The sequence below is a fragment of the Salvelinus alpinus genome, chromosome 4 (genome assembly GCF_045679555.1).
Source record: "Salvelinus alpinus chromosome 4, SLU_Salpinus.1, whole genome shotgun sequence".
In the NCBI taxonomy this organism is placed as follows: Eukaryota; Metazoa; Chordata; class Actinopteri; order Salmoniformes; family Salmonidae; genus Salvelinus; species Salvelinus alpinus.
In genome coordinates this window covers 69224372-69250613 of record NC_092089.1, presented here as the reverse complement: position 1 = coordinate 69250613, position 26242 = coordinate 69224372, and the positions used below count along the sequence as shown (strand labels likewise).

The following is a 26242-nucleotide window of genomic DNA, read 5'->3' as shown; positions in this document are numbered from 1 at the left end:
ACAGTGTAAAAGGGATCTTGAAGAAGGAAAGCTATCACTCCATTTTGCATCGCCATGCCATACCCTGTGGACGGCGCTTAATTGGAGCCAATTTCCTCCTTCAACAGGACAATGACCCACAGCTCCAAACTATGCTATAACTTTTTCGGGAAGAAGCAGTCAGTTGGTATTCTGTCTATCACGGAGTGGCCAGCACAGTCACTGGATCTCAACTCTATTGAGCTGTTGTGGGATTAGCTTGACCATATGGTACGTAAGAAGTGCCCATCAAGCCAATCCAACTTGTGGGAGGTGCTTCAGGAAGCATGGGGTGAAATCTCTTCAGATTACCTCCACAAATTGACAACTAGAATGCCAAAGGTCTGCAAGGCTGTAATTGCTGCAAATTGAGAATTCTTTGACGAAAGCAAAGTTTAAAGGACACAATTATTTAAATTAAAAATAATTATTTATAACCATGTCAACTTCTTGACTATATTTCCTGTTGAAACTAATTTCATGTATGTTTTCATGGAGAACAAGGACATTTCTAAGTGACCCCAGACTTTTGAACGGTAGTGTATGTGTGTATATATATACATTTTGCAGTGGTTTAAGGTACCTGAAATCACTGATCTGTGTCACACGTTTTTGTGTCTTACAATGTCTTTCCCCTTTTCTTAGGTGTGAATAAGGTAAGGTTGCTTTTTATTCGTACTAATACCATTGTGATCCCCCCCCCCCATAAAACAAAAAAAACAACTCAGATTTGGTATAGCGGGTTACCAATGATACATCCATGCATTTACACACAAACATCTGTCTTCACTTCGCCTCTACTTTCTCAATCAGCACCTGTCCAACGTTCTCTTTTGTTCATTTTCTCTGCTTAAATTTATAACTGTTGGCATGATCTGGTTGCATGCATGGGGTAATCTTCACAATTCATCTTTAGTAGAGATAACTTAGTTACTTCCCCTTTTGACTCAAACCAGTCATGCAGGCTTTCAAGGGGGCACTAAGTGAGACCTAGAGCGCAGTATCTAACATACTGTATATCACGCAGGCTTTTTCATTGTTTTGCTAACCATTGTTGGTATCTCACCCATAGTTTATTTTTATTTTTAATTATGACAAATTACATGTAATTACATTGAAGTAGCAGTGTACATCAACTGCTCTCATCTCCAGCACCCTAAAGTCTGCATCTAATACCACTGATACTGGTAACGCAATTGCTCTATATTATTTTATCTTTAACTAGGCAAGTCGGTTAAGAACAAATTCTTATTCACAATGACGACCTACCCTGGCCAAACCCTAACCCAGACGACGCTGGGCCAATTGTGCGCCGCCCTATGGGACTCCCAATCACGGCCAGTTGTCATTGACATTGACATCATTTAGCAGACGCTCTTATCCAGAGCGACTTACAAATTGGAAAGTTCATACATATTCATCCTGGTCCCCCCGTGGGGAATGAACCCACAACCCTGGCGTTGCAAGCGCCATGCTCTACCAACTGAGCCACACGGGACCACCACCTTGTGATACAGCCTATGAATCACTGACTAGTTTTTCAATCGTGATTTTAAAAAAGTATTGATTTCAAACGGCCAATGCTTCGTCATTAATGGGTCAAATGGAACATACCCCTAAAATCATATCACTTCTTATTTTTCTATGATAGATTGTTAACCCATCCATAGCATTGGAGCCTAAAACTGACCTACACACACCGACCCTACTCTTTTTTTCCCCCTAGTAGCTACTATGTTATAGAACATTACTGTTCAACAAGTAAAGCCTATGTCTATGTGCCTTTTTTGTTTAGACTTTTTAAAGACTTGGTCTACATAAAGTTTAGCAAGGCTATAAAGGTGACTGTAGAAATGGCAACTAATGTTCAGATGCTAATGAGGCCATGAATTACCTGTGAATTGTTTTCCTTTCTATAGCAGCCCGGGGATGAAAATGATGGTCTACTCAGCCCAGCCCCCCCACCCCTACACCCCCTGGCTCTTTGGCTTTATCACTAGAGCTCACGTTGCCTCTTCCACAGGGGGCCTCCCCTCACATCCTCCTTAACAACTGCATCTGTGTTGGAACGCTCTGTAAATACGATGTACATATATACATATCTTATTTGTAATCTATGTCTGGGGAAGCTGTCAGGATACTTACATGCAGAGCATTTAACTTGTAGCAGATGTTTGAGGTTGGAGAAGGTGAATTCATGAAACGAGTGAGTTAGTAAGCTACCTTGTGTAAACCTTTTGAAACAAGAACATTTTCTATTTGACTTTAGGCTTAGTCAGCAAGACTAATGATTTAGTAATAGTTAACAACAAATTAGAGAATACTGCGTTGTTTCAGTAACGGAAGTTTGCTTCCTTAACTCATGAATTTTGCTTGGTGAAGTATAATTTGGTGTAAATTTCTCATGTGAAAATGACAAAGGCTCTGAATACTTATTCCAGAGCCCCCAGTTTTTCTTAGTTATAGAGATTGATCTCTATATTTTCAAAGGGAAACCTGGCCCACCTGACTCACCAAACACAAAGAAAACAATTATATTACGTTCCATTAAAATACATTTTTTATTAATGTATATGTACTTGACAACTCATTAGTAAATCTTGATTGAGGAATGATTCCACACTAGAATTATGATTTGAGTATTCGGGGACAAATATTCATACAATCTCAATTGTCATCAAAGATTTCCATGGCACTTGCTGCAATAGCAGGGATGTAAACCCCGATCTTCTTGGGAAAACTCCCAACCTAGCTTCTCACCACCATGGCCACATAATCGTTCTAAACATCTCTTCTCTACTGCAACACTATTGTAGGTTGTTTTTTGTTTTAACTTGTGAAATAAAGGTTGATCGATGGCAAAAAGAATGTCCAGCAGGATACATATTTTTACACTTGCTGATCCAGGGTTGTGCCTCAGAAGGAAATGTATGCAGTGTTTAGGTGCAACTGTTCACTCTGATCTGTTGAATGTGTGGGGTGAGGCTGATTGTACAAAGATCGGCCCTCTCAATCTGATTGCCCTGCAGCCCTGACAATCTGCCTTCACACCGCTGTTTATCCAACCAATCGGCGCTTGGATGCGAGAAGAAGCAAGTATTGCCTAATGTCTATACAGAATGATAGGGGCCTCTAGTGGCCAAAAAGCCGTATTAGCATGGGCAGCTCCATTGAGGCTTCCATCATTTTAATGTCAATTGGGTGGGACTTCCAACTTCATTTGCTGATCCCTCTTGGTAACCTTGCTGGAGTCATGTCCTACCGGGTCCTCAGGAGTGATCAGCTAATCGTGAAGAAGAAAATTGACATCTTCAAAATGGAGATAGCCTCAATGGAACTGCCCATGCTGTGCAGACGCTATAATGGCTGTGACAGAAGACACTAACAGAGATGAGTCCATCTATCTATGGTAATGATGGACTCCCACATGATGTTTTCCTGTCTTAAGGTGTTGTTCATCCATTGAACCTAACCACACAACCATAAAGAACTATCTCTAATGGAAACTGCTGTGTTGGTGACAAGACAAGTGTTCAGTATGGGCCTGAACATCTACCCGGTCAGCACTATAGTGGGCAAACCAAAACCAATCGGCATTAAATGTACATGCACAACCAACCGCTCAGACAAGCTCCAGCCAAACGTTTTTTTTCATGGTCCTAGCGAGCAACAATTTTTTTCACTGATGCAGCTGGACATTTTTGGTAATCAAGCAACAAAGACAGTGCCTGCTGCCCTGTGATTGTACTGTGCCTTCCTCGGACATCCTCAGCCTCAACAAAACTAATGGCTTCTCGCCAAACATTTAATTGGGGTTTTGTATGTTCATGAGTATTTGCCCGCCATTCATATACATAAAGACTGATTGTTGCTTATTGTTTTTATTAACGTTATTGGTCACAGTGTAATGTTAGTTTATTAAACCATTGTGAAAATCTATCAACGCTGGTTTTCTCATTTAACAAATATTCTGTTATTATGGCTAATTTCGATGACCTATTTAGTGGAAATGACTTTCCCCAATTAGTAGTCTTTCAATTATCAAGACCTACCATTGGTCAAAAAGAGAAAAGGCAAGGAAGCGACCAGACTGGAGGGAAAGCCTAGCCCAATATGGCAGAGTTAAGATCTGATGTGATTGGTCAAAATACCAATTAGTGAGAAAAAAAATATCAAAATGTGGGTTTCCTGTGTAAATGCAACCTCTGACTAATTATTAAATTAATGAGACAAAGTCTAAAGTTGTCTGCATACATAGGTTCGGTTTGCTCCTGGCGGAACTAGGTGAACGTCTGTGCTTATACTCCCTAAAAACCTTAATTTGAAAAACAAGAAAAAAGCGGCAATATTATTGTTTGTTCGTCTTGAGCCACCGTAGAAACAACATAGCCAGAAACACTTCCTCGAAATAGTCTGAATTAATCTAAAGTAAATCAAGAAATCTGTCATACATTTTTGCTGAGGTCTTAGTCGAGCAGTTTTACATCTACCTAAGATTTTTGGTTCAGTATTTCTTAAGTGAAATATGCATTAAAACTAGTTGTCTCTCATTGAAGGACAACAAACACAATGTCCCAGTCTTATTAGGAGTAGAATTTATGACCAATCACCAATGAAGGGGTGTAGACTTCCACTACCGAACTCGACTTGCCTCAAGAAAAAATGTGTACACGAACAGCGAAGACTAAAATGAACAAAAATGTTGCCAAATTTTATCCGAATATATGCCAGAACTGTTTAGACTAGGAAGCATAAGCTTAATGCTGCGTTCACGTACTAGTCGGAACTAGGAAACGTATACACACGTGCCACGTTCAACGAATCAGCAAGTTAGACATGTCTGAGTTCTGAATAGCATGTGATTGTGACATGGTCCAATAACAACCTGTTAACAGCATGTGTACCGGGTCCCAAGCTACATTCATAATCGGTAGACTGTTCTGATTGGAGAATCGCTGTTTGTATCGCTGAGCAGTGACCAAGAAACTATTAGCTGTGTTCAAGAGCATCAAAATGGTGATGTATCATGGGGAAATTGTGACTGACTGATCTATAAATAATATTGAGTAGTTATTTATGATTTATTTATGATGCAGGGTGATTTGTAGATCAGTGAGTTTTGACTCGTTTTTAAAGTCGGCTGCAATGTTGAACGCGCCCATTAAATCCAGTTTTTAGATGCTACCTCCCCCAATCAAACATGGGTTCCATGTTGTATTCTCACTTTGAACGCACACCTGTTTATCTAGGTAATCAGCCTTGCAATGAGGGCACCATGCTGCCCCGGATGGGAAGTAGAAGAAACATGTGCGCAAATGCTAGAACAAAACATTGCCACCCATATTCTGATTATAGATGTAGCTTCAGATGTGGTGGGACACATGCTGCAAGCAGGTACAGGCATTGTACAATGACTTATCTTGCATGCTGTCACTATGGAATGTCCTTATTTATGAAAAAATGTATCTAATATTGGGCTAGAAAAGAGACATACCTGGTGTAATAGCCTTCAAGTAATATTTCAAATATTGTATTAATCTATCTATTACTACTACAATGTAGTAGATAAAAAAGACAGATATCCCTTTTGTTAAAGATACATTCAAGTAATGTAAACCATGTTTTTTTACGGAATTGAGAGAATCTACTGCACATTATTTTCATTTATACAAGGGGTGGGTCTAATCCTGAATGCTGATTGGTTAAAATCGCATTCCAGCCAGTGTCTATTCCACAAGTTACCACCGGCTAAATCTATGACATTAAAATGCCTATTTACTTTGTTCCATCTGACTGCGCCAATCCACTGTCTCATCAGCCCAGCCAGGCAATTTCTAAACTTTATCTCCACTATAAAAAGCATCTAGACATTATCTCACATTTCTTTTAGACTAACAATTTGTTTTCAACAGCGGAGATTTGTATAAACCTTGCCGTCAGTGAGATTGTTTCAATATTCAAATTCAATCTCCAGCTGTCCCATAGTAATGAAGACAGGTAGGCAGCTTTTCTCTGCCAGTCGCAATCTTGAATCATCATTTTATGGATATATACAAAAAACTATCAATAGAAAACAGGTCAAACGAAACGAAGTGCAGCTAGTTTGCAGTCTTTTCAGCTTCAGTTTGAAGTGATTGTGTTAGCTGTGTTGTTGGCTAGCTCCTCTGAACAACACAACAGTGTTCGGACGATACCAGTACCAGTCAAAAGTTTGGACACACCTACTCATTCAAGGGTTTTTATTTATTTTTACTATTTTCTTCATTGTAGAATAATAGTGAATACATCAAAACAATGAAATAACACACATGGAATCATGTAATAACCAAAAATGTGTTAAACAAATCAAAATATATTTCAGATTCTTCAAAGCAGCCACCCTTTGCCTTGATGACAGCTTTGCACACTCTTGGTATTCTCTCAACCAGCTCCATGAGGTAGTCACCTGGAATGCATTTCAATTAGCAGGTGTGCCTTGTTAAAAGTTCATTTGTATAATTTTTTTCCTTCTTAATGCGTTTGAGCCAGTCGGTAGTGTTGTGACAATGTAGGGGTGGTATACAGAAGATAGCCCTATTTTATAAAAGACCAAGTCCATATTATGGTAAGAACAGCTCAAATAAGCAAAGAGAAATGATAGTCCATCATTACTTCAAGACATGAAGGTCAGTCAATCTGGAATATTTCAAGAACTTTGAAGATTTCTTCAAGTGCAGTCGCAAAAACCATCAAGCGCTATGATGACACTGGCTCTCATGAGGACCGCCACAGGAAAGGAAGACCCAGAGTTACCTCTGCTGCAGAGGATAAGTTCATTAGAGTTACCAGCCTCAGAAATTGCAGCCCAAATAAATGCTTCACAGAGTTCAAATAACAGGCACATCTCGACATCAACTGTTCAGAGACTGAGTGAATCCTGCAAAGAAACCACTACGAAAGGACACCAATAAAAAGACTTGCTTGGGCCAAGAAACACAAGCAATGGACATTAGACTGGTGGAAATCTGTCCTTTGGTCTGATGAGTCCAAATTTGAGATTTTTGGTACCAACTGCCGTGTCTTTGTGAGATGCAGAGTAGGTGAACGGATGATCTCTGCATGTGTGGTTCCCACCGTGAAGCATGGAGGAGGAGGTGTGATGGTACTTTGCTGGTGGCACTGTCTGTGATTTATTTAGAATTCAAGGCACACTTAACCAGCATGGCTACCATAGCATTCTGTAGCGATACGCCAACCCATCTGGTTTGTGCTTAGTGGGACTATCATTTGTTTTTCAACAGGACAATGACCCAAAACACACCTCCAGGCTGTGTAAGGGCTATTTGACCAAGAAGGAGAGAGATGGAGTGCTGCATCAGATGACCTGGCCTCCACAATCACCTGACCTCAACCCAATTGAGATGGTTTGGGATGAGTTGGACCGCAGAGTGGAGGGAAAAAACAAGTGCTCAGCATATGTGGGAACTCCTTCAAGAATGTTGGAAAAGCATTCCAGGTGATGCTGGTTGAGAGAATGCCAAGAGTGTGCAAAGCTGTTAAAGGCAAAGGGTGGCTACTTTGAAGAATCTAAAATTATATTTTGTTTTACACTTTTTTGGTTCCGTGATTCCATATGTGTTATTTTATAGTGTTGATATGTCTTCACTATTATTCTACAATGTAGAAAATAGTAAAAAATAAACGAAAAAAATATTGAATCAGTAGGTGTGTCCAAACTTTTGACTGGTACGGTACATTAGCGTGTGTTGTATCAAGTTTTTAGACAGACAAGTCACACCTTTTTTCGGACTGTAAAGACAGAAGTTCAATCGGAAGACCGATAGTTTTCATCTTGCTGATCGCAAGGGCCTATCAATTCTTCAGGTATGTAGCTAACTAATGTTTGGTATACCAAAGACATCGAATGAAGATTGTATTTGCTAGCGATGTGTTCCAAGAAATAGTCTGAACCAAAGCGTGTGCTTATCGATAGGAATGAATGAATTAACTCAACGTCATTCAAGGTATGGAGATTTATAGTGAATAACAACACCTGAATCGAATGTGGCAGTACTAGTTGGTCAGCTGGACAACATTTTCGCGATGCCCAGCATGAATTAACGAGAGTCTTTGTAGCTATCTAGCGTAGTCTGGCAGACATGCTGGAGTGTTTGGTTCTAGCTAGCTTTTCAGACAATCCAGCTGTCGGTTCTTTGGTTTTACCAAGTCTTCCTCAACCATAGGGCTTGAGTACTAACGTTAGCTAGTTAGGTGTTTTGGCTGGCACGTGAATGGACCGTCTAATTAATCTTGCTGTAAATCAGGTAGCTAGTTTACCAACCTCGCCAAACCAAACGTAAACGAGTTTAGTAATGTAAACCTTGAGCGTGTTTTAAGTAGCTAACGTTAGATTGATAACTAAATTCCTGTCGAACATTCCTTCTCTATTTGATCTAACGTTATCAATGTACTTTGTAATCCGGTTGGTGTTTATTTTTCTTCCTTGTCGAACACGGACTGTTGTGTGCAAGCCTGCAGCTCTCCATTTTAAATGTATTAATAATCTTAGCTAGCTAGTTAATAATACAACCTGGTCTCAGAGCATGTCGTATTATTCTGTATGTAAGTGTTGTACACATTTAATGTAGTATGTATTGATTTGTGGATGTCAATCATCCATTTTGTATAATATGTTACAAATTGTTAATTTGTATGATATTTTAAATTTTGTGCACAAATTTGTTTGCATCCCTGTAAGCATTTCTTCTTTTCCAAGAAAATCCATCCACCTGACAGGTGTGGCATATCAAGAAACTCATTAAACAGCATGGTTTTGAGGGAGCGTGCAATTTGCATGCTTACTGCAGGAATGTCCACCAGAGCTGTTGCCAGTGAATTGAATGTTAATTTCTCTATCATAAGCCCCCAACATCATTTTAGGGAATTTGGCTGTGCGTCCAACTGGCCTCACAACCGCAGACCATGTGTAACTACGCCAGCCCAGGGCCACATCCGGCTTCTTCACCTTAGGGATTGTCTGGGGGGGGGGTCTGTATGTATGTAATAAAGCCCTTTGGTGCATAAAAAAAAATATTTCTGATTGGCTAGGCCTGGCTTCCCAGTGGGTGCACCTGTGCCCAGTCATGTGAAATCCATAGATTAGGGCCTAAATAGTTTATTTCAATTGACTTATTTCCTTATATGAACTTTAATTCAGTAAAAACTTAAATTGTTGCGTTTTTATATTTTTGTTCAGTATAGTTGCAAAGTAGCTAAAATGCCTAAGTTGTCCGTGAAGAGATTCAAACACGCAACCTTTGGGTTGCTAGACGTTCGCATAAATAGATATCTCCACCCCGACCAACCACCCTCCTTTTCCTTTTTGCCTTAAGTAACCTGTCTTATGTAACATACCAATTACCGTATGTCACCATAGCATATCATACTAAATTGTTTCCCGGATTTACGTTTACTATGTTACATCTAGTCTGAGACCAGTCTGAATGTCACTAACTGATATATTCAATAAAATATAGTGCATATTCTATTGCTGCTTAATCAGCTAAGTGAGTACTGACACTTTCTATTGTGGAAGGCTTGGGTCTATGTATGTTTGTGGTGTTGCATAACTATGTTCAAGTACCTGCTGAGGCTCGTCTTTTCCAGGTGTTCCAAATTTCTGTGGCTTTTTTTTCAGCCAAAAAACAACCACCAATCAAACTACCACACCTACCTTTTTTCAGAGTTCCAAGGACCGTTTGAGTGTTGAGTAATTTATGGTAACTGGAAAGACTAGTGTGAAATAACCCCACCTGAAGGAGTGTCACCCAAGGAGACATGCACAGGCTGTGCAAGTGCATTATCTGCTTGAGACCTGTGAGTGCCCCCGGGCTGAGAGTATGGTGGGTGATGAGGCAAACAGCTCTCATGGAGGACATGCTGTGTAATCAAATATGTCATATACTGTGAGATATAACCTCCAAGTATAGCATGGCACTCCAGTACTCCTTTCAGCCTTTTGGTGAAATTGCATTATTGTGTGGAGACACGGGTGCGGTAGTAGATGGAGGGCTTTACGTAGCAAGAGATGGCTGATGCTCTGTCATCTAGGCCCATAATTAGATTGCCCTTTGAAGACAGGGATCTGATGAATAACAAATGCTGTGTGTGCATCAACTGGCATAATTTCAGAGAAGCCAAAGCAAAGTAACCATGGAAACACCCACAAATTGAGCATTATGCCCTGTGTCTCATTCCTTAGCAAAAGTTGGCAATGATTCATTCCATTGTCAAATGATATGACAGGTCTTCTGAATGAGGCCTGTCACCTTGAATTGTTGGAACTGAATCATGAACCTTTTTAATTTAGCTGTACAGGCTAAACCTGAGCACTCACTTGTTTGATGGAGGCCACATTGTTTCCCCTTTTGTTGTTTTTCCAAACAATAACAATGAGTGGGAGTAGAACCTTTGTTTTTCTTGATATTTAAAACCTCTGAGCATGGAACAGCTTGTTCTAGTTGTAGTCATGTTTGGCAAGACAACAGTATTGCGTTGTTGAATTCAGAAATGTCCTGGCACCCAGGTCATATTTCCTGTGTCATAAGTTCTGCTTTACAATGGTTCTTCTATGTTTACAGTCAGGGTTTAAATTTTGCAGGTTAGAGGTCTACTATTTCACCTGCCACATTTGTCGAGTGGTCAGGGCTCCACAGTGCGAGCATTTCACTAGCATTTGTGAATACAAAGTATGATCACATTAATAGCTCAATAAATTCTGCAGTAGCTGTTTTCAGAGTATTTCTGCCGTTTTGTTCCATAGCTGGTAAACGCACAAAGTCAAAGAACTACGAATTATATAGTATAGCCTATCCCACCTCGCGCTACTGTGCGCACGTGAAGAGCTGAGTGAAGGATTATTTTTTGAAGTGCTGAGCACAGGCATAATGGTCTAATTTAGTTGAAACGAAAGTCTACTGAAGTGAGACTTTGTCACTGTTTCTTGGCTATTTACATTGTTCACAAGCTATGTTTTTCAATGTTTGAGTTTCAAATGCTAGGGAAAAGAAGACAACACGGCTACTAGTCAGACTCATTCTCACAAACACAAACATGACTCGAGTCGCCTTACCACTGTAACAAAGATTTTTATTACTAAACCAAGATAGACCACAGCCTGTTTACATTGGAACAAATTAGTCATATGGGCGGAACAAGCAAGGAGGTGGGCAGAGCCACGCACGAGCTAGCGAGATCCTATTGGCGCGTTCTAGCACATATTTGCATATTTCGGTTAGGGACCGCCTACTCTGAAGTGCGCGTGTGCAATAACTAAATTTGCACTCTAAATATTTACTTTTTTTTTTAAACTTTGGCAAATGGTAAAGTCTACAAAACTGTGTCCACTGTTCGTAACATATTTCAGTTTTGGGAACAGAACTATTGGGATCAAATGTTTAATTGATGAGAAAATTACATTTTGGATGACATTCTGCTATCTCGTTCCATCTTCTCCCACTGCCGACCACTGGGCTTTCCACTCCTCACTACCAAATGCCAATCCGATGCTTCACATTTATACATCCAGTGAAATATCTGTCTCATTGTTCTATTTGTGACTAACCTCCTGTAATTTTTTTTTTTAATTAAAAAAAAACAAACTTTTATTTAACTAGGCAATTCAGTTAAGAACAAATTCTTATTTACAATGACGGCCTACACCGGCCAAACCCGGACGACGCTGGGCCTATTGTGCGCCGCCCTATGGGACTTCCAATCACGTCCGGTTGTGATACAGCCTGGATTCGAGCCAGGTTGTCTGTTGTGACGCCTCTAGCACTGAGATGCGGTGCCTTAGACCGCTGCGACACTCGGGAGCCTGTTAAAGGGGCAGGTGAAAATTTGTCCCAAAAAATGAAACGAAATGAAACAACATTTATTTCTTACTAGTAATGCATTTTATTGTTTTAGGAACATTACAAAGCATGCTCATTTGTTTTATTATACAGTGGCTGGTGGACCAAAAAGTTAACTTGAGGCCCTCTTTACAGTTAAAAATAAAAATACAGCTGTGCCACTCGGGAGCCCAAAACAGTTATATTCTTTAATACTTCTTAGAAATTACCAGAACATGCAATTAATTTCCCACATCATATTGCAAAGACTTTGTGGTGAAGTTTAGCCCACACATTTCACCATGGTCATGCTAGGCTACACAAACATAATCATGACTAATTATTTGTTCACCTCTAAGAAGGTTAGCAGGCTTATGTAACACTGTTGATTATCCTCTTAATGGAGGAGAAAGGCCAACTGTACTTGATATAGTTGTTATTCCAGAGGCTGGATTTTCCCAACTTAGCCTGGCTAGTATGTCAGTCTACTGCGCTTAGTAGATGACAACATGCAGCCTAGCAGACCTTGCAATCCCATTTTGACTATCTCTATCAGCCTAAAGTCAGCAATATGTTAATAGTCAAATTGTTAGGAAATTGTAAGTGCCGTGCGTGTAGTAACTTGTGACTGAGATGTCTATTTGTTGAACTCATAGCCTATAGCAGGGCCATTTAACGTATTCTTACGGGGACAGATGTAAAAAGGTTAATTGCACGGGGGCCGGACATTTTGCACATGCGATTATTCTTCAGAAGAACTGTATTAAAGAAAGCAATGCATTACCACCAATATAGCACTTTGGAGGGTGCTCAACCAACACCAGTTGAGGTGCAACCAAAAAAATTGATCATCATTGAAAGGAAAAGGTGCAACGCTTGCTCACCATTATTTTTGTTTTATTTAAACAACTATTAAAAGCTTAATTAAAAGTAATTAGGTCATTTTTAAAATCCTAATTAAGCATGTCAATAACAAGACAGCTATGCCAAATTCCAGTCTGAAGGAAGAATTCTTTGAATTCATTTTTCTCAGTCATTAGATGTTTGTTGTCACACCCTTCTAACGAGTCCTTGTGAGCATCAGAGAGGGAAATGGAAGGCACATGCGTGTTACTGAGAGTCGTAGCTTTCAGGAATGGGGTCATAGCTTAAACCGTTCAAACGCTAGAGATAAATTCGTATGAAGAAAAAATGATCAACATGCCACAGGCGTTAGAAACCACACTAGACAACCACCATAGTGCTAGAAACCACACTATAGACAACCACCGTAGTGCTTGTCTTTTTGGCACTGAATGTCGGATTTGGGCAGGGATGCTTTTTCAGATCTTTTGTTAATGTTCAGAATTGATCTAAGGGCCGGTATAAATTAATATACGGGCCAGATCTGGCCTGCTGGCCGCCAGTTGAATAGCCCTGGCCTATAGTGTGTACACTATAGATTTAAGAACAAGGGCCACAGGGGAATGAGATCTAGGTGTAGGAAATGCAGTTGCCTGAGAAATTAAGGCATATATACATTTTTCAACCATTTTCCATCCTAAAAATGTGGAATAAGCTAACACTATGATTTCTTGTCAAACAGATGGAAAAGGGGTCTTAGAAAACATCTACCAGAAAGTCTTAAAAGGTGTTAGAAATATACCAAAAAACAATGTTGAAGTAAAGACCCCTGCCAACTAATATCAACACTTTTTTATATTTAGTTTATAAGAGAAAAAGTCAGCATTCTGTAAGTTCAAGAAATCTTGCCTTGTGCCTTGAAATTCCATTACCAAAAACCCACATCATTAGACATGATCCGGAACTTTGGCGACTACTAAGTCTTTTTTAAACCTTCCGCTTTAGGCTGGATTTGTTGGTGTATTTCATACATGCATAATCTATGAGCAGAATTACCTAAATTGACCACGAAGTCCCTAGTTTGAAATCAACTTGTTTTCCGGAAGTTGTACTGCACCATTTTCCCCCCACATGGGCCAGCTCCCTAGCAATTTGAGTTCTAGCCAATGAGCTTCAACCCCTCGCCATTTCAGTGAAGACTAGCAAGATGGACATGCAATGACGTGGTGTACATATCTGCACCTATGTGACGTAGTAGCAATTTTCGGGGACCACTTTTGGCTTGTGAGCACAACTTTCAGAACTACTGTCAAAAAAATATATTTTTTGAGATATTTTCTCATTTCTCTCCCTCATGAGGAGGAAGGATAATGAATGTTCACAGAACAAGTAAAGGTAGACATCAATTAGTTGTAGTGTTTTACTGATATCAGTTTTGTTTATAAATTAAGTGAATCGGTAACAGAATTTCTGCAATTGAATTGGCTACAATGGGGAAATCATAGTTGTCACAAACCACAGTTGGGTCCGCTGCTACTGTCCTCCCTTCTGCTGGCATACTGTCATGTTGATCTGATAAGTTTTCTTTCTGTAGTCTGGTGGTCAAAGCAAGAGTGTGAAAAGTCTCTCCAATTAATGTCACCTCTCCCAGCTCTTATTGACACCTACCCATGAGCCCCCTTTCTTCCCATTTTACTGTAATCAGCATCCTCTCCCACTGAGCACCAACTGACACCGGACGTCCATGAATGATGAAAAGTAGTTGGAATTTGGTCCGGCCTGACCTTGATTTCAATGTCCACAGACGTCTGGTACGGCCTTCATTTGGCCCAAACATAGACGTCCATGGGCTCCAAGTGGTCTAAGGCACTGCATCGGAGTGCTTGAGGTGTTACTACAGACCCGAGTTCGATCCCAGGCGACCGGGAGACCCATTAAGCGGGGCCCAGTTGGCCCAGTGTCGTCCGTGGTAGAGGTGGGTTTGACCGGCCGGGATTTCCTTGTCCCATCGTGCTCTAGCGACTCCTTGTGGCGGGCTGGGCGCCTGCAAGCTGATGTCGATCGCCAGCTGGATGGTGTTTCCTCTGACACATTGGTGGGCTGGCTTCCGGGTTAAGATAGCAGTGTGTCAAGAAGCAGTGCGGCTTGGCAGGGTCGTGTCTCGGAGGACGCATGGCGCTCAACCTTTGCCGCTCCCGAGTCCGTAGGAGTTGCAGTAATGGGACAAGACTGTAACTACCAATTTGCATATCACGAAAAAGGGGTAAAAGTACTATATATATATATATATATACAGTGGGGAGAACAAGTATTTGATACACTGCCGATTTTGCAGGTTTTCCTACTTACAAAGCATGTAGAGGTCTGTAATTTTTATCATAGGTACACTTCAACTGTGAGAGACGGAATCTAAAACAAAAATCCAGAAAATCACATTGTATGATTTTTAAGTAATTAATTTGCATTTTACTGCATGACATAAGTATTTGATCACCTACCAACCAGTAAGAATTCCGGCTCTCACAGACCTGTTAGTTTTTCTTTAAGAAGCCCTCCTGTTCTCCACTCATTACCTGTATTAACTGCACCTGTTTGAACTCGTTACCTGTATAAAAGACACCTGTCCACACACTCAATCAAACAGACTCCAACCTCTCCACAATGGCCAAGACCAGAGAGCTGTGTAAGGACATCAGGGATAAATTGTAGACCTGTACAAGGCTGGGATGGGCTACAGGACAATAGGCAAGCAGCTTGGTGAGAAGGCAACAACTGTTGGCACAATTATTAGAAAATGGAAGAAGTTCAAGATGACGGTCAATCACCCTCGGTCTGGGGCTCCATGCAAGATCTCACCTCGTGGGGCATCAATGATCATGAGGAATGTGAGGGATCAGCCCAGAACTACACGGCAGGACCTGGTCAATGACCTGAAGAGAGCTGGGACCACAGTCTCAAAGAAAACCATTAGTAACACACTACGCCGTCATGGATTAAAATCCTGCAGCGCACGCAAGGTCCCCCTGCTCAAGCCAGCGCATGTCCAGGCCCGTCTGAAGTTTGCCAATGACCATCTGGATGATCCAGAGGAGGAATGGGAGAAGGTCATGTGGTCTGATGAGACAAAAATAGAGCTTTTTGCTCTAAACTCCACTCGCCGTGTTTGGAGGAATAGAAGGATGAGTACAACCCCAAGAACACCATCCCAACCGTGAAGCATGGAGGTGGAAACATCATTCTTTGGGGATGCTTTTCTGCAAAGGGGACAGGACGACTGCACCGTATTGAGGGGAGGATGGATGGGGCCATGTATCGCGAGATCTTGACCAACAACCTCCTTCCCTCAGTAAGAGCATTGAAGATGGGTCGTGGCTGGGTCTTCCAGCATGACAACGACACGAAACACACAGCCATGGCAACTAAGGAGTGGCTCCGTAAGAAGCATCTCAAGGTCCTGGAGTGGCCTAGCCAGTCTCCAGACCTGAACCCAATAGAAAATCTTTGGAGGGAGCCGAAAGTCCGTATTGCCCAGCGACAGCCCCGAAACCTGAAGGATCTGGAGAAGGTCTGTATGGAGGAGTGGGCCAAAATCCCTGCTGCAGTGTGTGCAAACCTGGTCAAGAACTACAGGAAACGTATGATCTCTGTAATTGCAAACAAACGATTCTGTACCAAATATTAAGTTCTGCTTTTCTGATGTATCAAATACTTATGTCATGCAATAAAATGCTAATGAATTACTTAAAAATCATACAATGTGATTTTCTGGATTTTTGTTTTAGATTCCGTCTCTCACAGTTGAAGTGTACCTATGATAAAAATTACAGACCTCTACATGCTTTTTAAGTAGGAAAATCGGCAAACTCGGCAGTGTATCAAATACTTGTTCTCCCCACTGTATATATATATTTTTTTTTATAGACGTCCATGATTGTTTCAGATTTGGACCGGACCAAATCTGAACCAATCATGGACATCTATGTTTCACAAGTTTGGACAGCACAGTACACTACCATATAGTAGAGTCCTGTATGCTAATGTACTGTACTGAACTATACTTTACTGTACTGTACTCTACTGTGCTGTACTTTAATATCCAAAATTGTGAAACATAGACAAATACGATTGCTTCAGGTTTGATCCGGTCTGGACCAACCAAGTTTGGTGGAGCTCGTTAAAATAATAGCAAGTGTGTAGAATAATACCCAAATATGCAAATTAGGATATTTATACCTTTGTGTACCACTTTGGGATACATCACCATGAAGAGAATGACATTCATATGCATAATTATGCATTTTTGTGTAGTACAGATCAGGCACCCATGATGGAATTCCATTACCGCAATTCTGTTACCGGGTGTAAATCCACTTCACTTACTGTAGTTCCAAAATAGATTTTTTCAGAGTCAAGATGCCCTGTGACAGCTGACATACCATTCTGTTGGCAGAAATCTTTGAATCTTAATTCTTAGCAGTATTTAATAACTGAGTAATATTTTACCGAAATGTTGTTACCCAACTTTGCATATGCACAGTTCTTCCAGTAAATATTTCTGTTAACTGTTCTGTGTAAATTGTTAAAAGCAGTCATTGTGCATGGAGTTGTATGGTTTGTTTAACTTTGAAATCAATGTTTTTTGTTTGGAATACATTTTAAGTGAAACATCTGAGTCTCAGCGCAATTCTGTTACTGTGGGATTGCCCAGCACTGTTAACCTAGTGTCAGTGTTAGATCAGCAGAGAGATTGGGGATTGACGAAGGATGCATATCTCTGATGTTGCGCTCGGTGATGTTGTGCTTACCTACACTTCAGATGATGTAAAATAGAGTCTAACCTACAACATTTTTTTTAAAGATTTTTCGATAAAAAATGACAATTTTTATTAAACTATTTTCTTGTAAACCCAGTTTGTAAGCTTTTTAGTGATATCAAACTCAACTGTTTATCTTATCCAGTGATGAAGACATGGATGTCTTATGGTAGGGTGTGTGTAATGCAAAATTGGTAAACTTTGAGCACATCTGTCTTCTAAATGTTTTGGCATTCATGTCCACAGTCACTTTTTGACCACTTCTACCATGGGCAAATATGTTTTGAAAGTTTTGTTCAAATCAAAAGGGGTGTGGTCAAAAAGTGACTGAATTCAAACAGAATGACCCTTCAGAGAATTATGATACAGTTTTGGCATCTACTCTACATGGAATGACTCATTCTTTCGTGTGAGGAAGCGTATTGCTTTGTTTTTCTGACTGACATTTCACTCCCCATTTGATTTCTATGATATTTCGCTTCTGAGAAAGTAGTCGATTACAAAATAATGATCGTTGTGTCTGAACTTGTCCCTCCAAACCACTTTCCGCTCTCATTTGACAGTAGATTGTCCTCTTCCTCAGTTGGCTGTAAGAAGATCCTTCATCTCCTCCTCTTGATTTGGTGACCTGTCCTATCATGGCTGAGAAGCTAGCGTCCTTCGGTAAGATGCTGCTCCGGCGACGGGCGCTGGACTGTAACCAGGAAGAGAGCCACTTCGCCCGCTGCCTGACCACGCTGGACCTTATTGCCCTGGGGGTGGGTGCCACTCTGGGGGCGGGCGTCTATGTGCTGGCTGGAGAGGTGGCCAGGGAGAAGGCCGGCCCAGCCATCGTCCTCTGCTTCCTCATCGCAGCGCTCTCCTCCGTCCTTGCTGGTCTGTGTTATGCTGAGTTTGGTGCTCGTGTGCCCAAGACTGGTTCAGCCTACATGTACAGCTATGTGACTGTGGGGGAAATCTGGGCCTTCATCACTGGCTGGAACCTCATCCTCTCCTATGTCATAGGTAAGTCAGAAGTGGGTTAGTAAAAATGAGGGATTTGAAATGAAGAACCAACGTGATAAAAAAATGGGCAGGAAATGTTTGATCTTTTCTTTGTGTAAAGTTGCAAGAAACATGTTTTTAAAGGTAAAAGCAGGATATGAGGTGCAAGGATAACATAAATGTATGTGACTGCACACAACTCCAAGCTGCTTAAACTGCAGTGATATTACTGCTATACCCAGCCAGTCAGTTGAGATAATCAGCCATTCTGAGTAGCTGAATAATTAGACTGAATGATTAAGATTCTGACGAGGACGTGAGCTGAAGAGGTTTTACAGGCAGAGCAAGTGCCTGGTCCTTCAGAAGGATTGCCTCATGACAGAAGAGCCCTTGAAAGTATGACTCCAACCTCCTCATTGTAAGTCTCTCCCTCTTTCAGGCACAGCCAGTGTTGCTCGGGCCTGGAGCTCCACCTTTGACAACCTGGTTGAACAGAAGATCTCAGACTTCTTCAGAGCCTCCATGTCCATCAAGGTCCCTGGGAAGATTCTTGCTGAATACCCAGACCTCTTCGCCTTCATCCTGATCTTGCTGCTCACTGGTGTGGCTCGCATATCATTAACATAACTCAGAACACATTTGAAAGCATAATACACAACCTCAGCGAAACTACAGCTACTAAAGAGAGGTTTCTATGGCTGCCTCTTCATTGCTGCCCTAGAGCAAGGGCAGAGTGCCCATTCAGTGCAGCATTATGATTGGCCGCTGCCCACATCTGTGGCTCTGACACTTTGCTAACACCCACACAGGCCTGCTGGCATTTGGCGTTAGCGAGTCGGCCTTGGTGAACAAGATCTTCACGGGGGTCAACCTGGTGGTGCTGGGCTTCGTCATCATCTCAGGCCTGGTGAAGGGAGACCGTACCAACTGGAACCTCACCGTGGAGGACTTTGTCAACACAACCAACATCACTGATCCAGAGTGAGTCACCAAAACACAAGACGGGGAGGGGAGCTCAGAAAGAGGAGTTTATTAGGCAGGAATGGTGTTATGTTTTAAAATAAGACCTATGCAGTAAATGAGAGGGTACGAAAGTCTGTTTGCAAAAATAGATCAAAGCTTTACCCCATCAGGGGTAGCAGTTCTCTTCTTGAAGACTAAATATGAAACGATTACTCTTTCTCTTGGGCATTTTTCTGTGTTTTCAAGGGTACTGCAATAACCAGTCCCCTGTTCTCTTTCTTTGTCCAGGATCATTAAAGAGAAGTTTGGCACTGGGGGTTTTGCTCCATTTGGCTTCAGTGGAGTCCTGTCTGGGGCAGCAACCTGCTTCTATGCCTTTGTGGGGTTCGACTGCATCGCAACAACAAGTAGGCCATTTCTTCTTGTCTCTTGACACCAGAGTATTTTTTTCTGTGGTTGACGACTGTCAAATTTAAACCATCTCTATCTACACAGGTGAAGAGGCCAAGAACCCTATGCGTTCCATCCCCATCGGTATCGTGGCTTCTCTGCTCATCTGTTTCTTTGCCTACTTCGGGGTGTCTGCGGCTCTCACCCTTATGATGCCCTACTACCTGCTGAACAGAGAGAGCCCACTGCCAGAGGCCTTCAGTTATGTGCACTGGGACCCTGCCCGCTACATCGTGGCTGTGGGCTCCCTCTGTGCCCTCTCCACCAGGTGACTGGCACAGACAGTTTCCCATAGAGACTTCTCATGGCCTTGTGTGCACTTCTAGCAAAGGTAGACAGGCACCCAGATGGCAGGCTATTTTTAGTTTATTTATTTTTGTGTCTGAACAGATGTTTCTTTTCATATACTGTGCTTTCGGTTCCTTTTTTTGTTGTTCCAATTATGATATGGAATATATGAACCAAACTTTTGGGGTTTCTTGTGTTAAATGTTGATGGCCAGTCAGTGTTTGTGGACTGTCCAGAGACATGGCTGACCTCTGTGTGATGGTGATGACTTTGTCTGAGTCCCTCTGTCTTTTCTCTTTCCAGTTTACTGGGCTCAATGTTCCCCATGCCCCGTGTAATCTATGCCATGGCTGAGGACGGCCTGCTCTTCCGCTTCCTCTCAAAGATGAACATAAAAACCAAGACCCCCCTGTTAGCCACCATCGTGTCGGGTATTGTAGCAGGTAAGCTTAGCCCTTGCTTTACTGTGCACCAACACTTAGTTTTCTGTCAACTGTTTAGCAGCTACTCTATGTTTCTTAGAATTTAAATGGATTCTTTCTCTCTGCAGCCCTGATGGCGTTCCTGTTTGATCTGGCAGCCCTGGTAGACCTGATGTCGATAGGAACTCTCCTGGCATACACACTTGTGGCAGTGTGTGTGCTTATCCTCAGGTTAGTGCAGAGGATCTTGGCTAAAAAGAGTCCTCAGTCAACGTAGGGTTGACTCTTTATGTGTATTTGTTCTCAGGTACCAGCCGGGTACCCTGGGCCTCAGCGGTGCCAGTGAGAAGCTGGTGGAGCTGGTGGGTCTGCAGAGGGCAACCATGGCGGAGGGGGACAGTGGGGACGAGTTTGACCAGGAGGTTGAGGGGGAGACCAGGGCCCTCAGGGAGAGGTTCACCCTCAAGATGCTGCTGGTGCCCAGCTGTGACGTCCCCACCAAGACCTCCGGACTTATCGTGTACATCACTACCGCTGTCATCTGTGAGTCTCCCCCTTTTGTCAGGGTGAAGTGTTGATGACGTTTAAAGCTGTTTTGGGTGTACCAGAATAGCTCCACATATTTAAGTGAGACCTTTTTTGATAAGTTTGGCATACTGGTTACAAATGGAAGCAGCTGTCTGATCATTTCAATGCATTCTCTCATTTGCATTATGTATGACCAAGAACTGTAAAGTATAATTAAGATTCCACTATACATGCTGAAGTTCACAATCTCTCTTTTTCTCTGTAGCTGTGGTATTCACCCTGCTGTGCGTAGTGCTGGCTGTGTGGGGGGCAGAGGTGGTGAGTGGCCACCCCCTGTGGGTCACCATATGTGCCATACTGGCCTTCCTCGCCTTCCTGTGTGTGGCCATCATCTGGAGACAGCCCCCGAGCAGACAGGCACTCACCTTTAAGGTATGATGGGAGTTGTCAATCACATGACTCAGTTCACGTTTGTTGTTTCATTCATCCTGAGAAACCATTTCCTATTTACTGTAGGTTTCTGCGTTCTCCTAGAAACCACTGTCTGTCTGTACTTGTTTCATTGAATCATCAGCTCTTAGCTTAAAACAAAGAAAATTAACATTAGATGTTGTACTTGTTAGTCTTATGTCCAGTATGTGCTAATTGTGGTTAATGTAGAAACTAAACAAAAAAAATGTGAATCCCCTCAGGTACCCCTACTCCCAGTGCTGCCATTGGTCAGTATCTTTGTCAACATTTACCTCATGATGCAGCTGGATGGGCCAACGTGGTGTCGCTTTGCAGTGTGGATGACTATTGGTTAGTGAGATTCCCACCCCTTATCATTGCTTTGCCTCTTGCTCTTGTGCCGATCTGTATTATTACTCAACGTTGTGTTACTCAAGGAAAGGAAAGGGGGATACATAGTCAGTTGTACAATTGAATGAAAGCATTCAACGGAAATGTGTCTTCCGCATTTAACACAGCCCCTCTGAATCAGAGAGGTACGGGGGCACAAGTACAGTGTCAGTGAGGTTCACCTTTGACATGCTGCAGTTTATCACTGTTTAGATCAGTTTTTCTTCCTTCTCTTTCTCCTAGGTTTTCTCATCTACTTTGGTTATGGGATTAAGAACAGCTCAGAGGCCACACCCAACCGTGGTAAATTTGAGACAGTCCTCCGATCAAAGAGTCCCATCTACCTGGCAGAGGATGACAGTGAGGTGGAAGGGATGACACCTTAGAGGAGAATAGTGGTGGAGTAGATGGTGTACGCCCCAACAACATACCACGCAAGACGAACAGGTGCACAGTCTCATCGCGTTAATTTTCAACTGTCTGGGCATTGTGCTACAACCGACTGTCTTCTCCTTTGTTGATATTTGGTCATTCCTATAATGTAGAGAGACCCTCACATGCTAAATAGATTTTGGATGTACAGTATCAGTCAAAAGTTTGGACATCTACTCATTCAAGGGTTTTTATTTATTTGTATTATTTTCTACATTGTAGAATAATAGTGAATACATCAAACCTATGAAAAACACACATGGAATCATGCAGTAAGCAAAAAAGTGTGATTCATCAAAGTAACCACCCTTTGCACACCTATGGCATTCTCTCAACTAGCTTCATGAGGTAGTCACCTGGAATGCATTTCAATTAACAGGTGTGACTTGTTAAAAGTTAATTTGGGAATTTCTTTCCTTAATGTGTTTAAGCCAATCAGTTGTGTTGTGACAAGGTAGGGGTGGTATACAGAATATAGCCCTATTTAGTTAAAGACCAAGTCCATATTATGTCAAGAACAGCTCAAATGAGCAAAATGAAACGACTGTCCATCATTACTTTAAGACATGAAGGTCAGTCAATCCGGAAAATGTCAATAACTTTGAAAGTTTCTTAAGTGTAGTCGCAAAAAACATCAAGGGCAATGATGAAACTGGCTCTCATGAGGACCGCCACAGGAAAGGAAGACCCAGAGTTACCTCTGCTGTAGAGGATAAGTTCATTAGAGTTACCAGCCTCAGAAATTGCAGCCCAAATAAATGCTTCAGAGTTCAGGTAACAGACACATCTCAACATCAACTGTTCAGAGGAGACTGCATGAATCATGCCTTCATGGTCGAATTACTGCAACAACTAAAAACACTACTGAAGGACACCAATAATAAGAAGAGACTTGCTTGGGCTGAGAAAAAAAGAGTAGTAAACATTAGACCGGTGGAAATCTGTCCTTTGGTCTGATGAATCAAAATTTGAGATTTTTGATTCCAAACCACGTGTCTTTGTGAGATGCAGAGTAGGTGAACGGATGATCTCCGCATGTGTGGTTTCCACCGTGAAGCATGGAGGTGTGATGGTGTGGGGGTGCTTTGTGGTGCACTGTCAGTGATTTATTTAGAATTCATGGCACTCTTAACCAGAATGGATACCACAGCATTCTGCAGCGATACGCCATCCCATCTGGTTTGCGCTTAGTGGGACTATCATTTGTTTTTCAAGAGGACAATGACCCAAAACACACCTCCAGGCTGTGTAAGGGCTATTTGACCAAGAAGGAGAGTGATGGAGTGCTGCATCAGATAAGCTGGCCTCCACAATCACCCGAGCTTAACCCAATTGAGATGGTTTGGGATGAGTTAGACTGCAGTTGAAGGAAAAGCAACCAACAAGTGCTCAGCATATGTGGGAACTCCTTCATGACTGTTGGAAAAGCATTCCAGGTGAAGCTGGTTGAGAGTGTGCAAAGCTGTCCTCAAGGCAAAGGCTGGCTACTTGGAAAAATCTCAAATATATAAAATGTATTTTGATTTAACACTTTTTGGTTACTACATGTGTTATTTCATAGTTTTGATACCTTCACTATTATTCTACAATGTAAAGAATAAAGAACCTGGAATGAGTAGTAGTGTATTAACTTTTGACTGGTACTGTATGTGCAGTGAGATATACACTGATTGTACAAAACATTAAGAACATGTGCGATTTCCATGACAGTCTGACCTGGTGAAAGCTTATGGTAGTAGGTGCCAGGCACACTGCTGGGTTTTTCATGCTCAACAGGTTTCTATGTGTAACAAAAATAGTCCACCACCCAAAGGACACCTAGACAACTTGAAACAACTGTGGGAAGCATTGGAGTCAACATGGGCCAGCATCCCTATGGAACTCTTTCGACACCTTGTAGAGTCCATTCCCTAACTACTTGAGGCTGTTCTGAGGGAAAAAGGGAGGGGTGTGTGCAACTTAATATTAGGAAGGTGTTCTTAACGTTTTGTACGCTCAGTATACTCGATCAACATGAACTTGGCAAATTTCTGCATATCTAAACATTGAAAGGGGTTTTTGTATTAAATATGTCATTTAGGTGGTACAAATGGCATGAAACAGAGTTCCTCCATTTTTAATGTGTTATTCTAGTGCCTGGTTGTTTCTGCCTGAATTCAGCCATTTTCCCCAAAATGGTGTCTGATCTCTACTGTCTTTGCCCTGTGAGTTACTGCTGGGTACAGTAAGCACATCAACAGGGTGTGTCGTGTGTCCTCCTGTCCATATAGGTAAATTACTATGGTATTATTTGTGTTCTTTGGGGACAGGCAATACCAAGGAGAGGGTCAAACCACCCCAGAACTCACTGTCTGCACTTTAGAGATGCTTGACAATTAAATTACATTTTGTAAAACTTGGTCCTTTTTCCAAAAGATGGTAATATTTCAAATTTTTTAAGAATTTATCATTTAGAATAGAGAATATTTTTTTAAACAATCATTAATTTAATTTTGTTTTCATATTTATACAGATACATAGATATATATGTATGTTATATTTGTTAATTATTGGAAGAGCTGCCCAAATAATTATTCAATTTAAAATTATGCTCTTAACTGTAGAGATTGTGTGACAAGAGAAATAACTTATTTTTGTACCATGATGATCGACAAACTCTACCGAATAGAGAGATGTCTATAGGAAGGTACACTGAAGAAAAATGCTGATATTCCTTGGAGCCCAAAACTAGCACTACTAAAAGGCAGAGAAAGGATTACAATACATTAGCCTAGTATGAAAAGGCTTACAGGTTTCATTCCTGTTTTAAGGTCTTAATCTCGTGGTACATGTTACTTACATGATTGATTCCATGTATAATTTTGTACATAACTGTTTTGTATATAATTGTCATTGAAAGATGGGCCTGGGTTTTAATGTCTTAACTCTGAGTGTCTAACTGAATGTATTCATAACATGAACTGAAAACCCCACCAGCCTCAGTCAAATTTTGTTTCTAGACACTTTGCTGTGGTGTTCAAATCAACTTGTTATGTTTTTTCTGTTTTTAACTATGTGCCTCAAAATGTATTTGCTCACCTCAAGGGTATGTATGTAACTGTTATTTGTATTCTATGCCTATTTACGAGATGTGGAAATGGTCACATCACAGATAATCAATTCAAATTGGTATCCCTTCATATTATTGCGATTTAAATTACAATTTTAAGATCAAGCCTGGCCAGTCTTGTGTAAAAATGGTCTAGAAAGCACACTACAAACGTCTACAATGTGGGGATCTTTTTTTTTTAATGCTTCCAGGGGGCTCAAAGCTTGTTACAGAATCATGTTGCAAAAAAAAAAGTTTTGCACATTACATCAGTGTCTCATACAAGGTTTTGTGGCGTGAGTTACAATACTAGGATGTTTACAAACAACCTTGAGGTCATCAGAACAGTATTTCAGAAAATAACAATTGTGTTGTACTAACTGTTTCATGTCCATTTGTACTCTTACTGATTTTAAAGCATAGTATAACAGTACATGTACTATCTGTAAATGTGTCAAGAGAAATTACTGTATATAATCAATGCTTTTTTAAGTAAATTTGAATCCAATGAAAAATGATTTCTGTCTTCTGTGACTTACTGAATGTTATTTTTTCCAGGCTTTCTTTACAAGGTGGCTTGAAACAAATGTCAAATTATCCCAATTTGTCGATTTCCTTCGTGTCCGACTTTCATCACTTGTTCAATCAAAATGGAATCTTATGGCAAGACTGCAACCCCCAGAAATACTTTTCGTTCCC

The 26242-nt window shown here is 41.3% G+C and overlaps 1 protein-coding gene across 1 annotated transcript; it reads left to right on the top strand.

Annotated features, from left to right (window-relative positions):
• The first annotated feature begins 7734 nt into the window (after positions 1-7734).
• LOC139574278 (cationic amino acid transporter 3-like) lies at positions 7735-26061 on the top strand. Its single transcript, XM_071398698.1, has 12 exons — positions 7735-7881; positions 18132-18553; positions 18972-19133; positions 19342-19513; positions 19784-19902; positions 19991-20213; positions 20537-20676; positions 20784-20886; positions 20963-21198; positions 21449-21615; positions 21876-21984; positions 22267-26061. The coding sequence occupies exons 2-12, from the start codon at positions 18187-18189 to the stop codon at positions 22407-22409; spliced, it is 1941 nt and encodes a 646-aa protein (XP_071254799.1). The 5' UTR covers positions 7735-7881; positions 18132-18186; the 3' UTR covers positions 22410-26061.
• Positions 26062-26242: the final 181 nt, after the last annotated feature.